The 21,127-nt window shown below is 59.0% G+C and overlaps 9 protein-coding genes across 9 annotated transcripts; 5 read left to right on the top strand and 4 right to left on the bottom strand.

Moving 5' to 3' along the window:
* Nucleotides 1-1,182: 1,182 nt before the first annotated feature.
* Nucleotides 1,183-3,152, top strand: B0H64DRAFT_375256 (G protein-coupled glucose receptor regulating Gpa2-domain-containing protein; the record flags this gene model as incomplete). Its single annotated transcript, XM_062802399.1, has 3 exons — nt 1,183-1,418; nt 1,470-2,911; nt 3,136-3,152. The coding sequence occupies 3 exons, from the start codon at nt 1,183-1,185 to the stop codon at nt 3,150-3,152; spliced, it is 1,695 nt and encodes a 564-aa protein (XP_062657981.1).
* A 349-nt stretch (nt 3,153-3,501) lies between these two features.
* On the bottom strand, nt 3,502-4,563 carry B0H64DRAFT_188482 (class I glutamine amidotransferase-like protein). The gene is made up of 2 exons (XM_062799017.1): nt 4,013-4,563; nt 3,502-3,939 (listed from the first exon to the last, which is right to left on the bottom strand). Exons 1-2 carry the CDS (start codon nt 4,466-4,468, stop codon nt 3,649-3,651), a joined length of 747 nt encoding a protein of 248 aa, XP_062657982.1. The 5' UTR covers nt 4,469-4,563; the 3' UTR covers nt 3,502-3,648.
* Nucleotides 4,564-4,838: 275 nt separating this feature from the next.
* B0H64DRAFT_463386 (uncharacterized protein) lies at nt 4,839-6,457 on the top strand (the record flags this gene model as incomplete). The annotated part of the gene is made up of 2 exons (XM_062807595.1): nt 4,839-5,231; nt 5,292-6,457. Exons 1-2 carry the CDS (start codon nt 5,093-5,095, stop codon nt 6,455-6,457), a joined length of 1,305 nt encoding a protein of 434 aa, XP_062657983.1. The 5' UTR covers nt 4,839-5,092.
* A 612-nt stretch (nt 6,458-7,069) lies between these two features.
* On the bottom strand, nt 7,070-8,029 carry B0H64DRAFT_375259 (uncharacterized protein; the record flags this gene model as incomplete). Its single annotated transcript, XM_062802400.1, has 1 exon — nt 7,070-8,029. The coding sequence occupies one exon, from the start codon at nt 8,027-8,029 to the stop codon at nt 7,070-7,072; it is 960 nt and encodes a 319-aa protein (XP_062657984.1).
* Nucleotides 8,030-8,334: 305 nt separating this feature from the next.
* Nucleotides 8,335-13,178, top strand: B0H64DRAFT_400819 (uncharacterized protein). Its single transcript, XM_062804098.1, has one exon. The coding sequence runs from the start codon at nt 8,675-8,677 to the stop codon at nt 12,887-12,889; it is 4,215 nt and encodes a 1,404-aa protein (XP_062657985.1). The 5' UTR covers nt 8,335-8,674; the 3' UTR covers nt 12,890-13,178.
* An 872-nt stretch (nt 13,179-14,050) lies between these two features.
* On the top strand, nt 14,051-14,757 carry B0H64DRAFT_443553 (uncharacterized protein; the record flags this gene model as incomplete). The annotated part of the gene is made up of 4 exons (XM_062806718.1): nt 14,051-14,103; nt 14,194-14,309; nt 14,402-14,492; nt 14,604-14,757. The coding sequence occupies 4 exons, from the start codon at nt 14,051-14,053 to the stop codon at nt 14,755-14,757; spliced, it is 414 nt and encodes a 137-aa protein (XP_062657986.1).
* B0H64DRAFT_400824 (uncharacterized protein) lies at nt 14,470-16,453 on the bottom strand. Its single transcript, XM_062804099.1, has one exon. It carries the CDS (start codon nt 16,176-16,178, stop codon nt 14,970-14,972), a length of 1,209 nt encoding a protein of 402 aa, XP_062657987.1. The 5' UTR covers nt 16,179-16,453; the 3' UTR covers nt 14,470-14,969.
* A 371-nt stretch (nt 16,454-16,824) lies between these two features.
* Nucleotides 16,825-19,743, top strand: B0H64DRAFT_433631 (SNF2 family N-terminal domain-containing protein; the record flags this gene model as incomplete). Its single annotated transcript, XM_062806057.1, has 4 exons — nt 16,825-16,937; nt 16,969-17,342; nt 17,393-18,700; nt 18,752-19,743. The coding sequence occupies 4 exons, from the start codon at nt 16,825-16,827 to the stop codon at nt 19,603-19,605; spliced, it is 2,649 nt and encodes an 882-aa protein (XP_062657988.1). The 3' UTR covers nt 19,606-19,743.
* B0H64DRAFT_433632 (uncharacterized protein) lies at nt 19,738-20,952 on the bottom strand (the record flags this gene model as incomplete). Its single annotated transcript, XM_062806058.1, has 1 exon — nt 19,738-20,952. The coding sequence occupies one exon, from the start codon at nt 20,950-20,952 to the stop codon at nt 19,738-19,740; it is 1,215 nt and encodes a 404-aa protein (XP_062657989.1).
* Nucleotides 20,953-21,127: the final 175 nt, after the last annotated feature.

Raw genomic sequence — 21,127 nt, forward strand, 5'->3', positions numbered from 1 at the left:
GCCAAACCGATACCCGAAACCCAGCGAGACAACGCACCCGGAAGCCCGGGAACGGGACAGCTAATGATGCACAAGGTGCGCGCACAAGATCGAATCGCCCGTCCCCACAAAGCGACCTTGAAGCGCTGGCTGCTGCGCTGCGGGTGATCGGCTTGGTGATTTGGAGATGCAGTCACCTGGGGTGCCTGCTCGAGTCACCCTGGTTCGTCTCGTCCTTTCACAGCATCACAGCTGACAACAGAGCGGGTCACAGTGCTGTCTTTCCCATAACTCTGTACCAATAGATGCAGCCAACCTCCACGGCCAAGTCGGTGACAAAACACACGACTGGACCGGCTTACTTCGTGCTCGTTTGAGTTATTCCTGCACAGGCTGACGTTTTGCAACCGCCGAATCCATCTCGCATGTGGCGGTCTACCTCGGCCTTGATCCTGCGGAGACGGAAGACCTCTCTCACAGCCGCAATCTCCCGCTTCCCTCTCACACAGCACCTTCGCTTGGCCCAAGCGGTGCTTTTTCACTCCATTGGTGCCTTTGCATGGACAATCGCCGCCAACCAGGGTTGTGACGTGGACGACAGCCCCCTCCGTGTGTCTCCCGCAGTTGCGCGACTGGGTGAAGTGGGCAAAATACAAAATGCAAAATTGCAGGAAATGTGCTGCGTTTGCTTCTCAGGCGCCCGACTTGGCTTGCTGCACATCCGGGGCACCTCGCCTGATCATGCCGATCCTCCCCAGGGCGGCCTAACCTTCCGGCTCGCCTGCCGAGGGTCTTGGATTACACCACAGCCCTGATTTCTTTTTTTATGTATTCCCGTGTTCTCGCCCCTGTTGTTTGTTGGTTCCGTTCTGCCATTCCAATGTCTCTTGCTTGCTCTCTTTGACCGTCCGCTTCTGTCCCACACCTCAACAACCGAGGGTACTCAGACCGTTTTAATCCGCCGAAGGACCACTTTGATAGACACTCCCTGCTCTCTCTGCTTCGATCGACAAGTTAAAACCACCGGCCGTTCGCTGGCCCTCATCACTCGCCCTGTTCTTATGGGGTGTATCTCCCCTCAAGCGACTCGACGAACAACTGTGACACGGCCGCCGTCATGCTCGGGCGTCTTGCGGATAACCCCTGGAACGATAGGCTAGGCTCGTAGTCTCGCCATTACCGGAGAAGAAACAACAGACAGTCATGACGGTGCCGAGATGGATGTTTCTGGGCACGCCTCTCGATTATCTTCTCTCAGATGGAATCGCCGCTTCCGAGACGCCGGCCATTGCGGCCCGGCACCCTTCAGCCATCGACAGTGACCAGCGCATAGTCCACATCTTGTTGATCTTATCAGTCACGTTCGCCTCCATCAGCGTTCTGGCTACTACGTCCGCCCTATATTGGTTCGTCAAGATGAGGCGGAGTTTCAGACACGAGTAAGTCCCGACCCACCCCGGAGTGGCCCGCGCGTTACTGACCGTTGGCAGGTTGATCTTGCTCCTGATTCAAAGTGATTTCGCCAAGTCGGCAGTCTTGGTTATTTTCGCTATCGTTAGCTTTGTTGGGGGTGGCATTCGTTCCGACTCGGCCTTCTGCCAAATCAGCGGGTTCGTCCTCGCTGTCGGCATCGAATCCTCCGACATTGCTGTCTTGCTCATCGCCCTGCACTCCGCCATGTATATCTTCCGACCGAGGGCTGGGCTCTACCCGTACCGCCGACCTGCCTACTTGGGGTTCTATTTGTACCCGTCTCTGGCCGCGTGCCTAGCGTTTATCGGCGGGAATGGGTACGAGAACATGGGGCCCTACTGCTATCTGCGAACCGACCGGAGTTGGGCACGGCTGGTGCTTAGCTGGGTGCCGCGATATATTATCTGCGCCAGCATCGTCATCATTTACGTCTCCATTTACTTTTATATCCGGAGGAAGATGGGGGATTACGGCAGGCGACAGTCGGAAGCCATGCAGTCGCAAGCACCCAGGGGATCGGTGGGGGCAGCTTCGATACCGCGTCTCCGCTACAACGGGCTCCTCCCGTCCACGGCATCCTCGCGACGAAGCTCGGCAACCGATACCATACCGACGGTTAAAGACCAGTCCCGGCCGCCATCATCGATCGGCGCGGCCTGGCCCACGAGCGCGAGGACAAGTGTGGACGTTCAGAGACCACCCAGCTGTGTCAAGTGGAACTGGCCTGGGTTCACACACACGCCATCGCCCGAGAGCAGCGGGCTTTCCGGGGACGACACCGGCGCCCCGAGCTCCCCTACATCGCCGACCTTCCTCACGCCCCCGGCACCGGCACACACACCCCGGCCAAACCTGCTATCCTCGACCGACGCCAACACGGACATCAGCAACCACCACCACAACAACCGGGTCTCCTTCCACCACTCCCAACGCCAAGCCACACCGGAACAACTCGACATCGACGACGAAGACACACCCGACTCATCACCCATCCTGACCCCCACAGGGGGGCGCTCGGGCTCCTCCCCCTTCATAACCATCACCTCACCCGAAGACGACGACGACCCGGCCCAAACCCGGCACCAAAAGAAAACCCTCCGCCAGCTCCGCTCCCTCTTCGCCTACCCGCTCGTCTACATCATCCTGTGGCTCTTCCCCTTCGTCTCGCACGTGCTCGGGTACGACGACTCCTCGGTCCGCCACCCCCAGGACGATCCCTCCACCGCCAACCGAGAGGACCACGCCCCGCCGCACTGGCTGCTCGTCGTCTCCATCATCTCGCTCTGCGTGCAGGGCGTCGTCGACTGCGTCCTCTTCCTGCTGCGCGAGACGCCCTGGCGGTACGCGCGCGGCCGCGGCTTCTGGGCGTCGCTGGGCCGCCGCTGGGCGTGGGGGCTCGGCTTCTGCTGCCGCTGGTGGAGTGGGGGTGCTGCTGCTGCTGCTGCTAGTGGTGGTGGTGGTCGGCGGGGTCTGAGGGGGGATGGGGTGGGGAGGACGAGGGAGGAGATGCTGGTTTATGGCCGGCTGGCGAGGGAGCGGAGGGAGGGGGAGGTGGCGGTGGAGAGGGAGAGGGGGGTTGTGGCTTCGGCGGGGAGGGTTGGGGGGAGGGAGTGGTGGGATGTGTGGGCGGAGGGGGAGGGGCGGTTTGATGATGATGATGATTTTGATGATGACGATGGGGAGGGGGGAAGGGGGCATGAGGGGGGGAGGAGGCCAGGGGGGGAGGTCCAGCGGGAGGTGGGTTGATGGTGTTTGTGCGGTTGGGGTTTTTGGTTTACATGCATACATGCGGGCATACACTTTGCGGCTGTCTTTCTCATTGTTTCGGAGTCGGTTGAGGCTTACACTATACCCTGGTTGGTTCTGCATTTGGGGCGGCTTGTGGCTGATTAAGGTTGCATGAGAGATAGCGAGGGCGGCTCTCGGCGTTGACAAGGGGGAGCATTCAAAATGTCTTTCAGCATCGTCTCAAATGGCACGATTCCTTTTCGGGATAAAAAGTGCGTCGGCACATCGGCCGCAAGGGCCAGGCGATCGTCTTTGACTGTGTACATACAAACTCTCCGTGCTCGCAAGCTCGACCAACAGTCTGGGGACGCGCGTGAGCGATCATCGCGGGTGATTGCCAGGCGATCCCCTTGGCGTCGACTTGTCACATTGTGCGGGTCCGGAATGGGACGACAACTTTCGTATTTGTTATTGCTCCTGCAGGAACTTGAGGAAGGCCTGCGCCATGAAAATGCCGTCGTGATGGTCCCCGTTCCGTTCCTTGCCGCTCCGGTACAGATCGTCAGTGAACAGCCCTGACTCGTGCCGCAGCTCGAGAAGCTCCCCCATGATGTCCTCGGTAAACTCGGGATGCCCCTGGACGGTGATGGTACGGCCGGGGATAATAAAGCCGTGGTTCGTGCACTTGTCCGTCGACGCTAGCAGTTCCGCGCCAGGGGGTATGCTGAACACCTGGTCCCGGTGCATTTGCTGGATGTTCTGCCGGCGCATGAGTTAGTTCGGTTCACCGCCCCAGGTGCTGTGATGCTCTCATCACATCCGAACAACTTACCAGCGTCTCCCTCTCCCTCCCAAACACCTCCTTGCCCTTCTCCGTCAGCCGCGTCTCAACGACACTAACCTCCCACCCCTGGTCACCCCGCGCAACCAGCGCACCCAGCGCCCGCGCAACGATCTGATGGCCGAAGCAGATACCCACTACGCGGACGCGGTCGTGCAGCAGGGCCTTGCGGACGAACTCAACGAGCGTGAGGATCCACTCGTCGTCGTCGAATGCGTTGTGCTTGGAGCCCGATATTAAAATCGCATCAACGTCGTCTAGGTTCGGGTAGGCCGTTGACGGGTTGTGTACGACGTCGTGGCCTGTAAGCGTGAGCTCAGATTCGAGCGGCGAGGGGGCGACGGCGCGGGTGAAGAGGTGCTTGAACACGCCGAAATAGCCGCCATAGCGCTCGTTGGCTGCCGGGACCGGGGTGTCGGCTTCGAGGATTGCGAGGCGGAGGGGCATGTTTGTGACTGTGATGACTGTTGGGAGTGTTGGGAGTTGGGAGTGTGCTGCGTGATTAGTCGGTGAAGGTGTTGGTTGGATAATAAAAGGGATGGCGTTGATGAGATTGGCTTCGGCCGATGTATCAGTTATTTGTTAGGTAAATTACCCCGTTTTATCGAGTTGTCACAATAAGGAGTGGAAAGTTGAGATTAGATGTCACTTTCGAGGAAACGGGAAAGAGGGTCTCGTCGGGTTGCCATCCGAGAATCGGATCCGAGAAACCCGGCCCACTGACTCCACTCGGCATGAAGCGGCGTCAACGGTCAACATCGGCTCCGGTCCGCACTGTGCCAAGACCCGTTGCTTTCGTTACACCAACCCGTCTGAAGACCGAATTCCTTGTTTTCGAAAGCGGGAGTGACGTTCAATATTTTGTAGCCGACATCTTGTCCATGCTCGCCATTTTACCAACTCGATATCTCTTGCTTGTCAGGTGTCGAGGGCGCTGCAGCATTATTTGCGATCAATCGAGACACTTCTTTTCAAGTTGAGAAGGCGTGAGTGATATTTATTTTTAAACTAAAATTACGCATTTCCTGAACTGAGCCTTGAACGGCCCGTGATTTCTAAAGTGCAACCTCCATGCCTTCGACGCCAGTTGCCATGTCACCAACCCGGGCATCACTCAAGGGCTTCTTAGCAACTGCCAGGAAGGCCCTTTTATCTCCTCCCGCGCAAAGACCGAAACCCTTGACCTTTGTCGTCGGTAATGAATCGGCAGGTAAGTAGGCCATTATATCCTTTCAAGATGGATATAACGAGCATACTAATAGACATCCAGACCTCGACTCGCTCTGCTCAGCCGTCGTCTTTGCCTATTTCCGCACTCACACTCCCGCTCACGGCCTGCACATACCACTTTCCAACCTCCCCCGAGCAGACCTCGCTCTTCGCCCGGAACTCCAGGCCGTTCTCCACCCCGCAGGGCTCAAGCCAGACGACCTTATCACCCTCTGCGACCTCCCACGCGAGGGCCTCCACCCGCAAGATACCCGCTGGCTCCTCGTCGACCACAACGCCCTCACCGGGCGCCTCGCCGCATCCTTTTCCGGCCAGGTAGTCGGCTGTATCGACCACCACGTCGACGAGGGCGTTATCCCGCATGACGTCCCGGAGGGCCAGCCGCGGCGATTCGCCACATGTGGCAGCTGCATGAGCCTAGTCCTCGACCACTGCAAGCCAACCTGGGACAGCCTGGCCGCCTCGGCCTGCGAAGACGGCACGTCAGCGGCAGAATGCGACGCCCAGCTCGCACACGTCGCCCTGGCCCCCATCCTCATCGACACCATCAACCTCACGTCCAAGGATAAGACCACCGACTGGGACGTGCACGCCACCGAGCTCGCCGAGTCAAAGCTAGCCTCCTTTGAGTCCCAATCCCAATCCCGATCCCAGGTCCAAACCCAACCCTCAGCCCAAGAAGACGCCGCCCCCTACAACCGCGAAACCTACCACGCCACCCTAACCACCCTCAAAGAGCAAATCGCCGGCCTCCCCTACCGCGACGTCCTCCGCAAGGACTACAAGCGCTGGACCGAAGGCAGCCTCGGACTCGGCATGTCGACCGTAGTGCAGGACCTAACCACAACGACAGCCACGGCCGGGGAAGGAGAGCGCGGAGCGTTCGTGGCGGCGCTGCGGGCGTGGGCGGGCGAGCAGGGGCTGGACATCGCGGCGGTGATGACGGTCTCGCGGCCCGGCGGGGTGTTTACGCGCGAGTTGCTGGTGTGGGGGCTGAGTGAGGCCGGGGTGGCGGCGGTGGGGGAGTTTCGGAGGCGGTTTGCGGAGAAGCTTGGGTTGGAGTCGTGGGAGGGTGGGGGGTTGGATGGAGGGGGGGAGGGCGAGGGGGAGTGGCGGGTTTGTTGGAGGCAGAAGGAGGTTTCGTGTAGTCGGAAGCAGGTGGGGCCCATGTTGAGGGAGGCGATGAGGGAGTCGGCGAAGTTGTGATGGGTAAGGGGGGTGGCGGTCGTTGGTTTAACTGGGAGCCGGGAGAGTTCGGAATAACTAGGAATTCTTTTTAACGTGGTGTTGGGTATTTCTATTGCTTTTGCCGTCCTGAAACGCCGTAGCAATGACATTTCTGTATATCATGTACATTATTTTACATCGGTGTTACATTCCCCTTGCGTTGTGTCCTTTTAACCCCTCTCAACCGGCGCATTCGGCTGGCGCCTCCCTCGTTTGGTCCTGTCTTGGGCGTTATCATGCTATGTAAACCGACACTGAGCATTGCAGGAGCTGAATCCACCACAACTTCTCCCAGCTCACCTGAGTCGGCCGACGTGTGCGATTCGAATGCGAGGGTCCTCGAGCCGTGGCGGTAACCTTCGGAAACGAAGCATGGAGTCGATCAAAACCACGAAGCGGGCCGGGCCCAACAACTCCTGGTGGCCATGGCAAGCGGAACCGGCAATTTGTATGGGCACCGCCACCCCGTGGGTTGTCGAGACTCTATAAGTTGCGTCTGATGTCAGGACGAGTGCTACCGTTTCGCGACGGAGGGTTTCGACGGTAGGCTTGGAGCATACGGCACCCCGCATAGAACTGGTACTCTCCCACTCAGGTTGCCAAGCTCAAAGGGGTTGTTCTACGGGCGCCAAGGGCCGGCAGCCCATGTGCTTTCTCCAGGCTCCTCTGCAGCATGCCGCCCCACAACCCCTCCAAGTCCAAGTCTTTCCTCCTCGACTCGGTGAGCATCTGAATGACGATGCTAGTGCCCGTCTGTGGTACACCGAAACCCGTCGACCTGCCCTCCGCGTCGAACATCTCAACCTCCTGGGTTGATCCCCCCACAATGCCGAGGTTGACGCAAACCCACCCCGTGCTAATACCATCGTCGCCACCGCGCATGACCCCCGAGTTTCCAAGCATCTTCGCCTTGCGCGCAAGGCGCCTCAGCTTGATCTTCAGCTCGTTCCGCCCAAGAAGCCCATCGGCCTTGGCCAGGATGCCGCGGCCGCGCAGCCACCGAACCATACGGTCTGCCGAAACGTGGAGATGGCGCTCACTGCGGGACGTCCCAAAGAGCATCATCAGGTTCGGGCCCAGCGCCGGAGGGGGGTCCATCTCCCGCAGGTCGAGCAGCGACAAGTCGTCCAAGCCTAGTTCGTCCGCCACAAACTTGAGTAGTGGTTCCATAATCTTGGGTGAATCGTCGGGTATGTCGGGCAACGGCGACGGTTCGTGGACGAGGGTCGGGTGTCTCGGCGGCTCGACCTGTAAATACCACGGTTCGTCGGAGCCACTGGACTCTGAAGACGGGGTGTCGTTTGGCTTCGGCTCGTCGTTGCTACGCCCCTCGTCGACTGCTTCCTCTATAATCGAGGGACCCCCTAGACGACGTGGTGTGGGCCGGAAAGTTGAGAACGTCGCGGCCGTTCTTGGAGCAAGGAAATGGCTTCTCGAGGTCGCCACTGACACGCGGGCGTGGGATCCTGCAAAGCTGCTAATGAATGGACGCAGGGCAGACAAACTGCAGGCCGGACAGCGGGCGACCCGCAGAATGGAAGCGGGTGCCATTGCTGTTGCTACCATAGTGCAGCGTCGATGGGTGTTGGTAAGGTTAAGGAACCAAGTATCCGTGGCGACAGGCCGATTCCCGAGTTTCAAACTTGTAAACTGGACTGGAAGCCAGAGAGAGGTGCTGAGCCAGGTTGTCAATTGGGTCAATTGGTGCTTATCGCTCCATTTGGCGGCCGAAGCGGCACGTGCACACTCCATCGAAGGTGGTGGGGTTACATAGAATCGCCCAATCAAACGCGCTGCTCGTCGGATTTTTTTTCCAGCACCAACGCGAGCAGACTGGCCCGCCCTGATAAGATTGCCATGCAGGGCAGGAGGCCAATTTTTGAACATCCCGAGCCATCCAGTCTCTTCAAGTTTTGCTGTCTCTGCGAAGCAGAACTCGAGTTAAATGCGCTGTCCTCCATTCCCGAGCGAGTTGACGGCAGCCTTCTTTTTTTTGTAAGAGGGTCACCAACTCTCCCTTTTTTGTTTCATTGGCACCGTTATTCAGTTTAATGCATTAGTTATCGCCCAACCATCAACAGATTTTTTTCGTCTGTTGAAGCCTGCACTCTCCCCCTCCCTCACCACAACTCTTCGAGAACAGCGAGGCAGCGTGACGACACGGCTGCTGCGCAGGCTCTCTTTGTTACCCTCAAGATGCTTGTCCGCCCGGGCGCCGCACGACAACCCCTCCCTATACGCCGTCTTCTCTCGTCCGCCGCCTCTCTCCGAAATGGGTCGAGATGTTCCGTCTCCAACTCTCTCCCGTCTCTAATTGGGAGCCGGCGGTTTCTCACAACAGAACCCGATTCACGGCCGTGGAAGAAGAAGTCGTATCGTGCCCTGGTCGGCTTTGAGCGCAACCTAGCCACAGCGCTTGACGAGCATCGTTTCGGCGACGAGGTACCGTTCAAAGGTCTTCCAGCTAGCTTGGCCACCCAATACCGACCGCGAAAGCCACAGCCGGCACCCTATCTGCTGAAGCCGTACAATGTCAATTCGACGTTGATCCTCGGCGAGCCGAAACCATACCCGGCTAGACAGCGGGTCAACCCCCATGGCATTCCTGGCGACCTCGACGAGATGCTCTCGGTATTTGACGCTTGTGTCCAGGTCGGCAGACTGGACCGAGCCGCTTTGGTCCTTAAACGATTCGGAAGGATGGAAGTTCTAAAGCCCGAAGAAGAAATTGAGCTGCACAACCGATACCTACAGGGCCGCGTCGCGCAGCTCATGGTAGAGCCACGGGAGGACAAGGCCGACGAGGTTCACAAGTGGTTCGAACTACACATCCGGGCTGCTCGCCTACCGCTAACACCGGTCACTATCGCATGCATGCTCAAGACGACCCTCCTCATAGCCGGAGACAGCACTCAGGCGGCTCGGATCGACCGCTACATGAGCATGATGCCGGAGCAGAACCCTGCCGAGCCGCTCGAACTAGGGAACGTTCTCAATGACGAAGACTTGGCAACTATCGCCGAGATATGCCCGTCCTACTACGTCCCCGAGAACATTTCCACCGCTGCGGATGCCGAGGCTGTCTTGGATGAGGAGGGAGATGGACCAGTGAGCACGGGGATTTCCGACACGACAGGGAAGCCTTCAACCGGCGCGCCGGAAGTTTTGGGCACACCACAAAAGGGGATGGGGCTCAAATCCCTAAAATCGGCGCTTTCGTTGTTGTCCGAGCTTCCGGATGGGCTAAACATCGCCTCCCTTCCCGCATCGCAACGTCGCGAAGTCCAGACCAGGCTCGAGAAAGATTGCGTGGATGCTGCCGTTTCGAGATGGCGAAGCGAGAACGAGTCGCTCATGGGTATGGGGCTAAACACGCAGCTCTCAACCCCCTCCCTTAATTCCAAGTTGTACGACTGGCATCAGGCTTTGGAACGTAGGCTTGCCGACGAGCAAGCTAAGGTTGAGGCATCCGAGGCGGCGATTAAGAAAACAAAAGAGGATATGGATCGTTGCGTCTACGGACCGCATCTGCTACAGTCACCCGCCAACCGTCTTGCTGCCGTCACCATTCTCGGTGCTCTTAGCAGCTTGGCAATGCACGGTGCGGACAAGGGCCTCCCGCTCTCCAACATGGTACAGCAGCTTGCCAAGATTGCTGAGGAGGACATCCGGGCCCAGAACCAGGAGAAACGTGCTCCAAACGCCAAGTCGAAATCCCATCAACAAAAGAGCGCTCGGCAGTTGATGCGGCTCTACGACTCCGCCCCGGCCGTACCTGAAACCCCGGCCGTGCCTGAAGGTACGCCGCCAGTTTCCGCCGCGACCACAGCGAATAGTCCCGCTTCGGAAGAAGAATCCTTGGAGGCGCGCTGGCCGATATTGATCAAGGCGAAGTTCGGCGCCGTTCTTCTCGCCGCTCTGATGGACAGCGCAAAGATTTCCGTCGAGCGGGAGCACCCAGTCACCAAGGAGAAGTTGAGCCAAACCCAGCCAGCTTTCACTCACGCCATTCAACTCAAGAAGGGGAGGAAAGTAGGCGTGATCCAGCCCAACCGTGGATTGATAGAGCTCATGAAACGGGAGCCCAGGGGCGAAGCATTGGCTCGCCATTTGCCCATGGTTGTCGAGCCCGTGCCCTGGTCCAAGTTCGACAAGGGCGGTTTCATCTCATCGCCAAACCCTCTCGTTCGGCTAAAGAACCATGAGAAAGACCAACGCATCTACGCCGAGGCAGCCATCGAGCGGGGAGACATGGAGCAGATGATGAGGGGCTTAGATGTGCTGGGCAAAACTGCTTGGAGAATCAACCGCCCCGTCTTCGACGTGATGCTTGAGGCATGGAACAGCGGCGAGGAGTTCGCCAACCTGCCCGCGTTGGATCCCAAGATTACCATCCCCCCCGAACCGGATTCGACAGACGACCCGATGAAGAGGCGCGTGTGGCTGAGGTCGGTCAAAGCCGCCGAGAACGAGAAGTCGGGCTTCCACTCTGTCCGGTGTTTCATGAACTTTCAGTTGGAGATCGCAAGGGCCTTCCGGGATCAGACCTTTTACTTTCCTCACAACATCGACTTCCGCGGGCGCGCCTACCCGATGCCGACGTATTTGAACCACATGGGTGCCGACCACATGCGTGGGCTCTTGCTCTTCGCCAAGGGTAAGCCGCTGGGTGAGAAGGGCCTGGCCTGGCTCAAGGTCCAGCTTTCCAACGTATACGGATTCGACAAGGCCAGTCTGCAGGAGCGCGAGGCCTTCGCGACCGAAAACCTGGAAAACATTTTCGACTCGGCCGATAACCCGCTCACGGGGAAGCGGTGGTGGCTCCAAGCCGAAGACCCCTGGCAATGCCTTGGCGCGTGCTTCGAGTTGAAGGCGGCCTTGTCATCTCCGGATCCCACCGCTTACGTCTCGCACTTGCCCGTCCACCAGGATGGCACCTGCAATGGCCTGCAGCATTATGCCGCGCTTGGTGGTGATACTTGGGGCGCGCAACAAGTAAATCTCCTGCCAGGAGAGCGCCCCGCCGACGTCTACTCGGCCGTCGCCCACCTGGTACAGGAGGAGGTTGCAAAGGATCTGGAAGCCGGCAACGATTTCGCCAAGGCCGTGGACGGAAAGATCACTAGGAAGGTTGTCAAGCAGACGGTCATGACCAACGTCTATGGTGTCACGTTCGTGGGCGCCAAGAAGCAGGTGCAAAAGCAGCTGGACTCGCTCTATCCCGATATCGAGCAGGAGACAGGCGTGGCTTCCACCGTGCTCGCGTCGTATCTCGCTGCCAAGGTGTTCCTGGCTCTGTCGACAATGTTCCGCGGCGCCCACGACATTCAAAATTGGCTCGGCGAGATTGGCGGCCGCGTGTGCCGTGCTATGACACCGGAACAGCTCGAGCGGGTCGCCGGGATGTCGGGCGAAGCAGTCAAACCCAAGAAGACATCCAAAAAGCTGGATGTAGAGGACGAGATGGCCGCCCAGTTCCGGAATACGCTCGTTTGGACAACGCCCCTGCGGATGCCCGTGGTTCAGCCGTATAGGAAGAGCGGAACTCGGATGATCTCGACGTGTCTGCAAGACCTGGTCTTGACCAACGTGGACCGGGACGATCCGGTGAACCGGCGGAAGCAGCTCCAAGCGTTCCCTCCCAACTTCATCCACTCGCTCGACGCCAGTCACATGATGCTGTCGGCCCTCGAATGCGACGCCATCGGGCTTACCTTTGCCGCCGTGCACGACTCGTTCTGGACGCACGCCGCCGACGTGGATGACATGAACGCCGTCATCCGTGATTCCTTCATCCGTATCCATCAAGAGGACGTCATTGGCCGCCTCAAGGCCGAATTCGAGGCGAGATACCGCGGGTCCATCTACCGGGCCAAGATCGACTCGAAGACGGAAGCCGGCAGGAAGATCATCGAACTCCGCAAGTCCCGCCGCATGAATGCGAAGGATGAACTCTTGGAGGAGAGGCGGCGCCAACTCTTTCTGCGCTCCATAGACCCGGAGGAGGTGAGGGAAGCCCAGGAGATGGTCACGCCCGCCAGCATTTTCGAATCCCTGGCGACGCCCGATATGATATTGAATGAGGTCGATCCCGAGGAGATGCTCGGTGACGGGGAAGGGGACGGGGATGGGAAGAGTATCGCCACGGAAGAGCACCGAGCGGATGAACCCCCTGTCGAGGGTAAGGGCGTGGATGGTTTGCAAAACTTCGCGGCAAACCTGGGGGAACTCTACGGCACCAATTACTTCATGATGGAAATGGACAAGCCGAAAAGGTCGAAGGAAACAAGGGCGAAGTCGACGCGGAACCCCCAGATCCAGCTCTGGCTGCCGCTCACGTTCCCCGAGATCCCCCAGAAGGGCGACTTTGACGTTAAGCAACTCAAGGGGAGCAAGTACTTCTTCTCTTGAGCAACCCGTCAAGGCGGGGGCATCGGGTCACGGTGGAGCGGGACATTTTCTGTTGTACCATGAAGAGTGCATTGTTCCTGGTTGCTTTTGTGGCGTTTTCTGAAGAGGTCTTTTACGAGGCGGCATGGTTGGCGTGGCGTTTGCGAAAAGAGGGGGTTGTTTGAGATGCGTGTATGTACGTTAACGTCTGGATGGAGGCGGGCGGTGATGCTCAGGTACAGGTATTTACTCCTCCTTGAGGGTGTTGTATAGTACGCGGGGCCAATGTATTTGAAACTTCATTAAAGATCTCCGTCCTCTCCTTTGTCTTTCCCGGGTATGGTGGAAAGAATTGCGGCCGATGAGCCACCATGTTTTCTCGTGTCAGGACGTCGATTCCTCCGCGATTACCACACCGCTGCCGGGCCGGTTGGCTGCCGTGCATGCCGAGTCTTCGCATCTTCTGCAAGGCACGGAAGCGGACAGCTTGGCGGTTCGAATTCAGCCATTGTGGTAATGACGCTAATCAGGATATAGTACCAAATCCTACATCGGCGAGCCAAAGTCCATGACGGCCAAGAGGTAATCAAGTGTTGAAACTCGGGATAAAAGGCCGGCTCTGAAGGTTTACCGGGTTCCTGGTCTGGTGATGCTATTTTTATTCTCGAAAGATATTGCTCAACGGCCACACACCCTCGGGTCAACACAGGGAACAAGACAGGGGCCCGTTCTCGGCTTCCGTAAGACATCCTTGACTGCCGACGCCACTTACTCCAGAGTATGGAAGAAGGCGCTCGAACGAAAAGACTCTGTCTCTCCCGGAAGCAAACACTCCTTCACCTTGCAGACGCCAACCTGGACGAAAGGCTTTTGACTGGCTGCCAGACTTGCCTAGCCTGACGCTGCAACCCACACTGGCCTCCGGTTTTCCTGGTTGAGTCGTGGCAGGTCAGTGTTCGTGTTATTCCGAAAGGTGGCGTTAGTTAGCTGTCAAGGTTGTGTGGCCAGCGTCGTTGCGGATCAGAGAGTACTTGAAGAGGTTGCCCCCCCTCCGAGAGGCTGTGGTAGGGACATCAATTTCTACTTATTAGACGTGAGACACAAGACATTATATATACATCACACATTTGATCCATTCTACCCTTGACCTAAAGATTTGTATAACTCCAAACACGGTTCAGGATGCAGCTCTCACTTTCCAACAGCCTCGTCTTCCTTGGCCTGCTGGGCATCAGGTAAGAGCACCACCACAACGCCTACCTCTAGCCCCCATACACACAGGCCCTTCCTTGCCAGTACTAACACATGAAACTCCCCCAATCCAGCTCAGCAGCTCCCGCAGGCCAGGACATTGACCCGGTCACGCTCCCCGGCGAGCTCCCGCCCACCTGCATCGGTCACAAGTGCTTCACGGCGACCACCACCAAGACAGTCTCCCCAAGTAGGCACCCCCCAACTCCCCAACTCCCCAACCCTTAGAGGGCTGCATAACACTTAGCTAACCACCCATCTCTTTCCCTCCCCCACCCATAGCCATCTGCCCGCTTGCCCTATGCGTCCCGCCCACCAGCCCCATCGCCTGCCCCGCCATCATCCACATAACGACCACCAAGGTGCCGTGCAGGTAAAGCCCCCCCTCCCCCTTTCTTTCTGTCCCTTTTACCCCGCAACAGTGGTGATACCGTGGGCATGAAACCCGAAGACACGACAGGGAGCTAACAACCCCCCCCAACAGCACCGACTGCTGCCCCACCACACCGACGGCGACGGTGGTCGCGACGGGGGACTGCCCCGGCTGCACCGCCAGCTGTGTCATCCCCACGTCGACGAGCACCGTCACGACCGGGTGCAAGACCACGCCCGACGTGGTTCGCCCGACGGGAGTTTAGAGCGCGGGTTGGGGAAGGAGAGGGTGAGTAAGTGGAAAGGGGGAGGGAAAAAGTCAATTCGCTTCTTTGGGGGTGGTTGTTGGTTTGGCCAGCGTTTAGAAAATTGTTCTATTGTGTTGTTTTTGTTGCGCCTTGACACATCCATCTATCTGTCCATGTCTGGTGACGATGGTGTACTGCTGGTATCTCCCTACACCGGGCCGTTTTCCGTCTTACCGCACCTGAGCGCCCTGCAGCGTGGCAACCTTGCACACACCGCCGCTCGCCGTCACGAGCTTGCCCAAGCCGGTCTTGCCCTCCAGCGCCTCAACCACCCCGGCATCAAATGCCACCTCGAGCGAGTCGGTGGTGGTGAAACCGGGCTGGAAGGCCTCCCAGATCTTCTTCTTCGGGTTGAGCACCTTCTCGGGCTCGCCTTGCCACCCCTCAAAGTAGACCCTCTCGCCGGCCTTGGCGTCGGCGGGCGGGTTGACCAGCTCGACGGGGCCCTTGTGGTCGTCGACCTCGCCCTCCTTGATCTTGGGCGACGCGGCGAGCACCATGGCGGACGACTTGATGCCGCGCATCTTGACGGGCTTGAGGTTGCACACCACCACCACCTTGCGGCCCTGCATCTCCTCGAGCGGCACGAGCCCGTTCAGGCCCGAGCACACGGTGCGCACCACCTGCCCGTCGACCTCGGTCGTGTCGTCGGTGCCGGGCGCGTCGCCCATGGCGATGGTCGACACGTAGAGCGAGTCGGCCTCGGGGTGCTTGATCGCCTTGAGGATGTGGCCCACGCGCAGGTCGATCAGGCAGGGCGACATGACGGTCGGCGCCGGGGGAGGGGCGGGCTGCCTGGGGGCGCGCTCCTTCTTCTCCTTCTTCTGCTTCTTGGCGCCGCCCTCGCCCGCAACGGCCTCGACGACCTTGTCCTTCGCCTCCGCCGCCTTCTCCGCCACGGCGCCGGCTGCCTCCTTTGTCCGGTCCACGAGAGTCTTGTCTCCGCCGGCAGCGGCTGCGGCGGCAGCGGCCTTCTCCTTCTTTAGACGCTCCTTCTCGGCCTTGGCATCGACGGGGGGCTTAACGTAGAGGATCTCCTCGGCGTCGACCTGTACCTTGTCGGCATCGGCGACATTGAGACCGAACAGCGGGCTGTTCTGCACGAAGTCGACGAGGCGCACGATATTGGGGCGGCCCTGTTGGCCGGTACGCTGCTCAGGTGTCCAGGCCTTCACGAGCGGGGCGAGAGACTCGTACAGGGCGACGTCGGCCTTGCTGGGCTTGGTCCCAATGGCCGTGGTGCGGGTCGCGAGATCGGTATTGAGGGTGTCGAGGAGGGCATCGGAAGCGGCCACCTTGAGCGAGGTAGCCTTGTCGAGCCAGGTCTGGATCTCGGACTCCTCAGCGGGGGTGTATTTTTGGGCGTCGAGGGCTGCCATGATGCGCGGGTTAGACAACGAGATGGTGTTGAGGGACCTGATCGGGACTTGGCGGAGCGGAGAGACGCTTCGCAAGGCGGCTGCAGGGCGCGCGGCGGCTCGGAGGAAGAACAGTTTGGCGGATTGAGAGAGGGCGGTTGGAATAGAAGAAATTAAGCGGTCACAATGTTGGACAATGTTGGTGTTGATCTGCTCATTCGGCGATGGTGGGGTGAAATCGACAAACAATTTTGACCTGACGGAAATGCGGGGCAATTGTTTGAGTCAAGACGAGGGGCAGACACAGATCGGGCCCGACAGGGGTGTGTGACAATGTGGGGCTGGTGCTGAAGCTTTTTTAATGGGCTGAACCCTGGCCCGTGACAGCGCGCAGGGCTCTGACGCGTTTTCGATTGCAGTGGCGATCCCTTGTCGCGTGCATCGCGCGCCCTTCATTGACGGACCCACACCCGCCCTTGCCTCAATTAAACCCCCCATGGCTGTGAGATTGGTCCCGTGCGGTCACTTTCATATTCAATGAATCTGTATTTGTCCAAAACCTAGCTCCAACTTTACCGGTCCTCGAACGAATCTCGCCGTGTCTCTCCTCCGCAATCAACAGGCGATTGGCCAATCGCCATTCCGACTACCCCCGTTTGTTCCGACAATGCCTCACGCTTCCTCGTCCGATGGCGACTCTGCCAGTTCCCCTTCACAACTTCCCACTAGCGCCCCCTCGTCACCACCGCCAGCCTCTCCTGCGAGCCCAGCAATGGACAAGTCCAAGATGAGCTACACCAAGCTGCGAGAGGAGCAAATGCTCGCCGCGGAAGAGGAGAAGGCGCGCGAAGAAAAACAACAAGGCCGAGGACAAGCGCAGGAAGAAGTGGAAGAAGCGGGATCTGAGCAAGAGGGAGCGCGAAACCAAGGCGAAGGACCTAGATCAGCTCCTGGCCCAAAGCGCCGCCTTCAGCAGCATCCTCACAAACAAGACAAAGGTTCTGGGTCGTGTGGGCACCAGTCTGGATGGCAAGACCATTGGCGAGCACGACTTGACTATGGCGAAGCAGCCGAAGTGCCTTGTTGGTGGCACCATGAGGGACTACCAGCTCGAGGGTCTGACCTGGATGTACGAAATCTGCATCCAAGGCATGAGCGGGATCCTGGCCGACGAAATGGGACTGGGTATGTTTCGGTAGCCCTTCCACGGGGACCTCAGAGCTGACGTGTGCTAGGTAAAACCGTACAAACCATATCTTTGATTGCGCTGCTCCGTGAGCAGGAGAACTACCTCGGCCCGCATCTCATCGTTGCCCCCTTGAGCACTTTGTCCAACTGGCTAGACGAGTTCCACCAATGGGTTCCCTCAATACCGGTTGTCATGTACCACGGTACGCCGCAGCAGCGCAACGAGATCTTCAAGTCCAAGATTATGCGGCACCTCCATGGGGGAAGGCCGACCGAGAAATTCCCCGTAGTTTGCACTAGCTACGAGATGGTCCTGAAAGACCGGGCTGCCTTGTCCAAGATTAACTGGGAGTTTATCATCATTGACGAGGGCCATCGCATGAAGAACTTCGACTCGAAGCTCTTCCGAGAGCTCAAATCCTTTACTTCGGCCACTCGTCTCCTCATCACCGGCACACCGTTGCAAAACAACTTGAAAGAGCTGTGGTCTCTGCTCAACTTTTTGCTGCCCAAGATCTTCCGGGATTGGGAGGCGTTTGAGAGTTGGTTCGATTTTAGCGATCTGGAAGACGAAGAGGGCACCGAGGAGTTCATTGCCGACAAGACCAAGCAGGAGCTGGTTAAGAAGATGCATGTTGTGCTGCAACCCCTTCTTCTCCGTAGGGTGAAGGCGGATGTCGCAAAATATCTCCCGAAGAAGCGCGAGTACGTGTTGTACGCGCCTATGACGAAGGAGCAGACGGACTTGTACAACGTTATCAGCGACAAGAAGATTGATACGCGGGCGTATCTGGAAAACAAAGTCATCGAGCGTCTTACGGGCGCCACCAACAGCAAAGCGTCGTCGCCTAGCCACAGCACGCGGTCTTCCAGGTCGAGTAGTGTCAAGAAAGAACCCGACACAGAGAGTAAATCGGTGTCAACGCGAGGGAAACCTGCTACCGCGAAGCCAAACGACGCCGAGCGACCGGTTAAGAACGCCTTCAGTCTCATGATGGGCAAACCTCCTCCACGAGGCCGGCCGGCCAAGGTTCCCGCTGTTGTCGAACCATTGGCTGCCGAGCTTCCTCCTAAACCAGCAAAGAAAGGGGCTAAGAGAAAGAGCCCACCGGCAGCTGAATCGCCTACAACCAAAAGTACCAAATCCAGCAGACAGTCCACCCCAGCCAGTACCCGTGGCCGGCCACAGAGAGGCAGGCAGTCGTACAAGGAGTCCGACTCGGACGATGATTTGCTGGATGACGACGAGTTTGAGTCCAAACTTGCTGAACAGCTGGGCGAGGATGAACCCGAAGTAATAAAGGAGCCACTCAACGAAGAGGAATTTGAGCGGGCCCAGACCCTCGAGGTTGCGAGTATGTATTCATCGTGGCCCGTCGAACTGCGCCCCTACTAACCACCAACAGAACGGGAAATTGCGAACAAGAAGCTCGGCAATCCGCTGCTCCAGCTCCGACTCGTTTGCAACAGTCCGCATAACTTTTACAACCCCTGGGCAAGCGGCACCGACCTGCCCATTGACGAGAGCATCGTGACGGCCTCGGGCAAGATGCTCCTCCTCGACCGCCTGCTTCCAACCCTCTTCAAGCGCGGCCACAAGGTCCTCATCTTCTCGCAATTCAAGACCCAACTCGACATCCTCGAAGACTACTGCTCCGAACTCCGCAAGTGGCCCGTCTGCCGCATCGACGGCGGCGTCGCCCAAGACGACCGGCGCGCGGAGATCCACGAGTTCAACACAGACCCGAAGCTCAAAATCTTCCTGCTGTCCACCCGCGCGGGCGGGCAGGGCATCAACCTCGCCAGCGCCGACACCGTCATTCTGTTCGACAGCGACTGGAACCCACAGCAGGACCTGCAGGCTCAGGACCGGGCGCACCGCATCGGCCAGACGCGGCCTGTCGTCGTGTACCGGCTCGCAACGAAGGGGACTGTGGAAGAGGGGTTGCTGATGAGTGCCGATGCGAAGCGCCGGCTGGAAAAGCTGGTCATCAAGAAGGGCGGGTTCCGGACTATGGGGCAGAAGATTGATATGCGCGAGGACCTAGACAAGGAGACGCTCCAGGCGCTGCTGTTGAAGGATGGCCAGGTGTACAACTTCTCGGGGGACAAGGAGGTGCTGAGTGACGGCGACTTGGATGTGTTGTGTGACAGGAGTGATGAGGCTTATGCGAAGGCCGCGGTGGGAGAAGGGAATGCGGATGGATACACGGTAATTGAGACGGGGGCGAGCGGGATCAAGACGGCCGGAACCGCATAGCGTTGTTTTGAACATCCACCGGATTCACGCTCCAGTACTTGGCCCCGTTTTGAAGGACACGAAACGAGATATTGGACAAGCAATTAGTCTCTATTGTATTACATTAACCACGAATCTAATCGAGAAGATACTTCAAGCCTTCAACCCAACCGAGCCCGCCATATCCCTCACCATGTCGCTGACCCAATACAGCAGCCCAGCACTTCTATACAAGAACCACACCACCGTCCCTGCCGCAACCTCTACATAATCCACCTGCGTCACCAACCTCCACGACACCCAAGCCGCCCACGACGCAAAGAGAACCACCCAAAACCTCCTCAAAACCCCCACCCACAACACCAACACCTCCCTACCCGCCACCATCACCGCCCACACCCCAAACCACGCCACCTCGCGCGCGAACCACAGCAACCGCGGCGCCCACCGCACCCCGGACGTAACCACCACCACCAGCGCATACAACTGCACCCACGGCCAGACCACCGACCCCAACCCCGCCAGCACCGCCTCCCCGACCCCGGCCGGACACAGCACGCCCACCACCACCACCCCGCCCAGATACCGCTGGCCCAACCCCCGCACCGCCGGCCCGCTCAGGCCCTCCTGCCACCGCAGCGCGTGCAGCGTCGCCCAGTAGCGCGACCGGTTCCCGCCGTCGGAGCTGCTGCCGCGCAGCGCGGCGGGGACGAGGTGGGATGTGGAGGGGTAGGCGGCGAGGTCGGTGCTGGTGAGGCGGGCGAGCCAGTAGAGTGTGAAGCGGGCTAGTTCGCGGTGGTGGAGGAGGGTGAGGGTGAGGGCGGTGAGGAGGGTGAGGAGGTGGGTGGAGGGGGAGAGTAAGGGGGGGAGGGCTATGGAGGTGGTGGGGGGTAATGGGGGGTGGGGTGGGTGGGGTGGGTGGTGTGGGTGGTGGTGGGTCGGGGGGTTGAGGGTTGTGGTGGTGGTGGCTGTGGTGGTGGGTGGGGAGAGGGTGAGGAGATGGTAGAGGGGGGTGAGGAGGTAGGAGATGAGGTTGCCGAGGTCGGAGAGGGAGAGGAGCGCGGGGGTGGTGGTGGTGGTCGTTGGGGGGGCGACGGCGGCGGCAGCGGCGGCTGCGGTGGTTGCGATGGCCGCGGCGTCTTCGCTGTAGCGGCTGAGGTAGCTGGCGTAGTCTTCGTCGGGTCGGTAGCGTCTTTCGTAGATGCCGCGGGGCCGGGCGGCGCTGGCCTCCTCCCATTCCGGGTCGAAAGCGGCCTCGTCGAGGTTGTTCACGCCAGGGTAGGGGTTGTCGCCGTCGTCTTTGTTAATGAAGTCGTAGTATCGTCGGTCCATGGCGTCCCATTGGGGCGTGACTTTGTTCCTTTTCATGGTGAAAAGTATTAAACGACTGGGACTTGGTGTAATGTTTCAGTGGTCTGTTGTCTTCGAGTCTAGGGAGGACAGATATCGGCAACTGTTTTGCGATGAAATAATCTGTACGCCGGTTCGCTTCAAGTTCCGCTATGAGACGCGAGAAGGGGCACGTTTATGGGGAGGTGGTGGA

This window comes from Chaetomium fimeti, assembly GCF_033439085.1.
Source record: "Chaetomium fimeti strain CBS 168.71 chromosome Unknown B0H64scaffold_5, whole genome shotgun sequence".
NCBI classification, from domain to species: domain Eukaryota; kingdom Fungi; phylum Ascomycota; class Sordariomycetes; order Sordariales; family Chaetomiaceae; genus Chaetomium; species Chaetomium fimeti.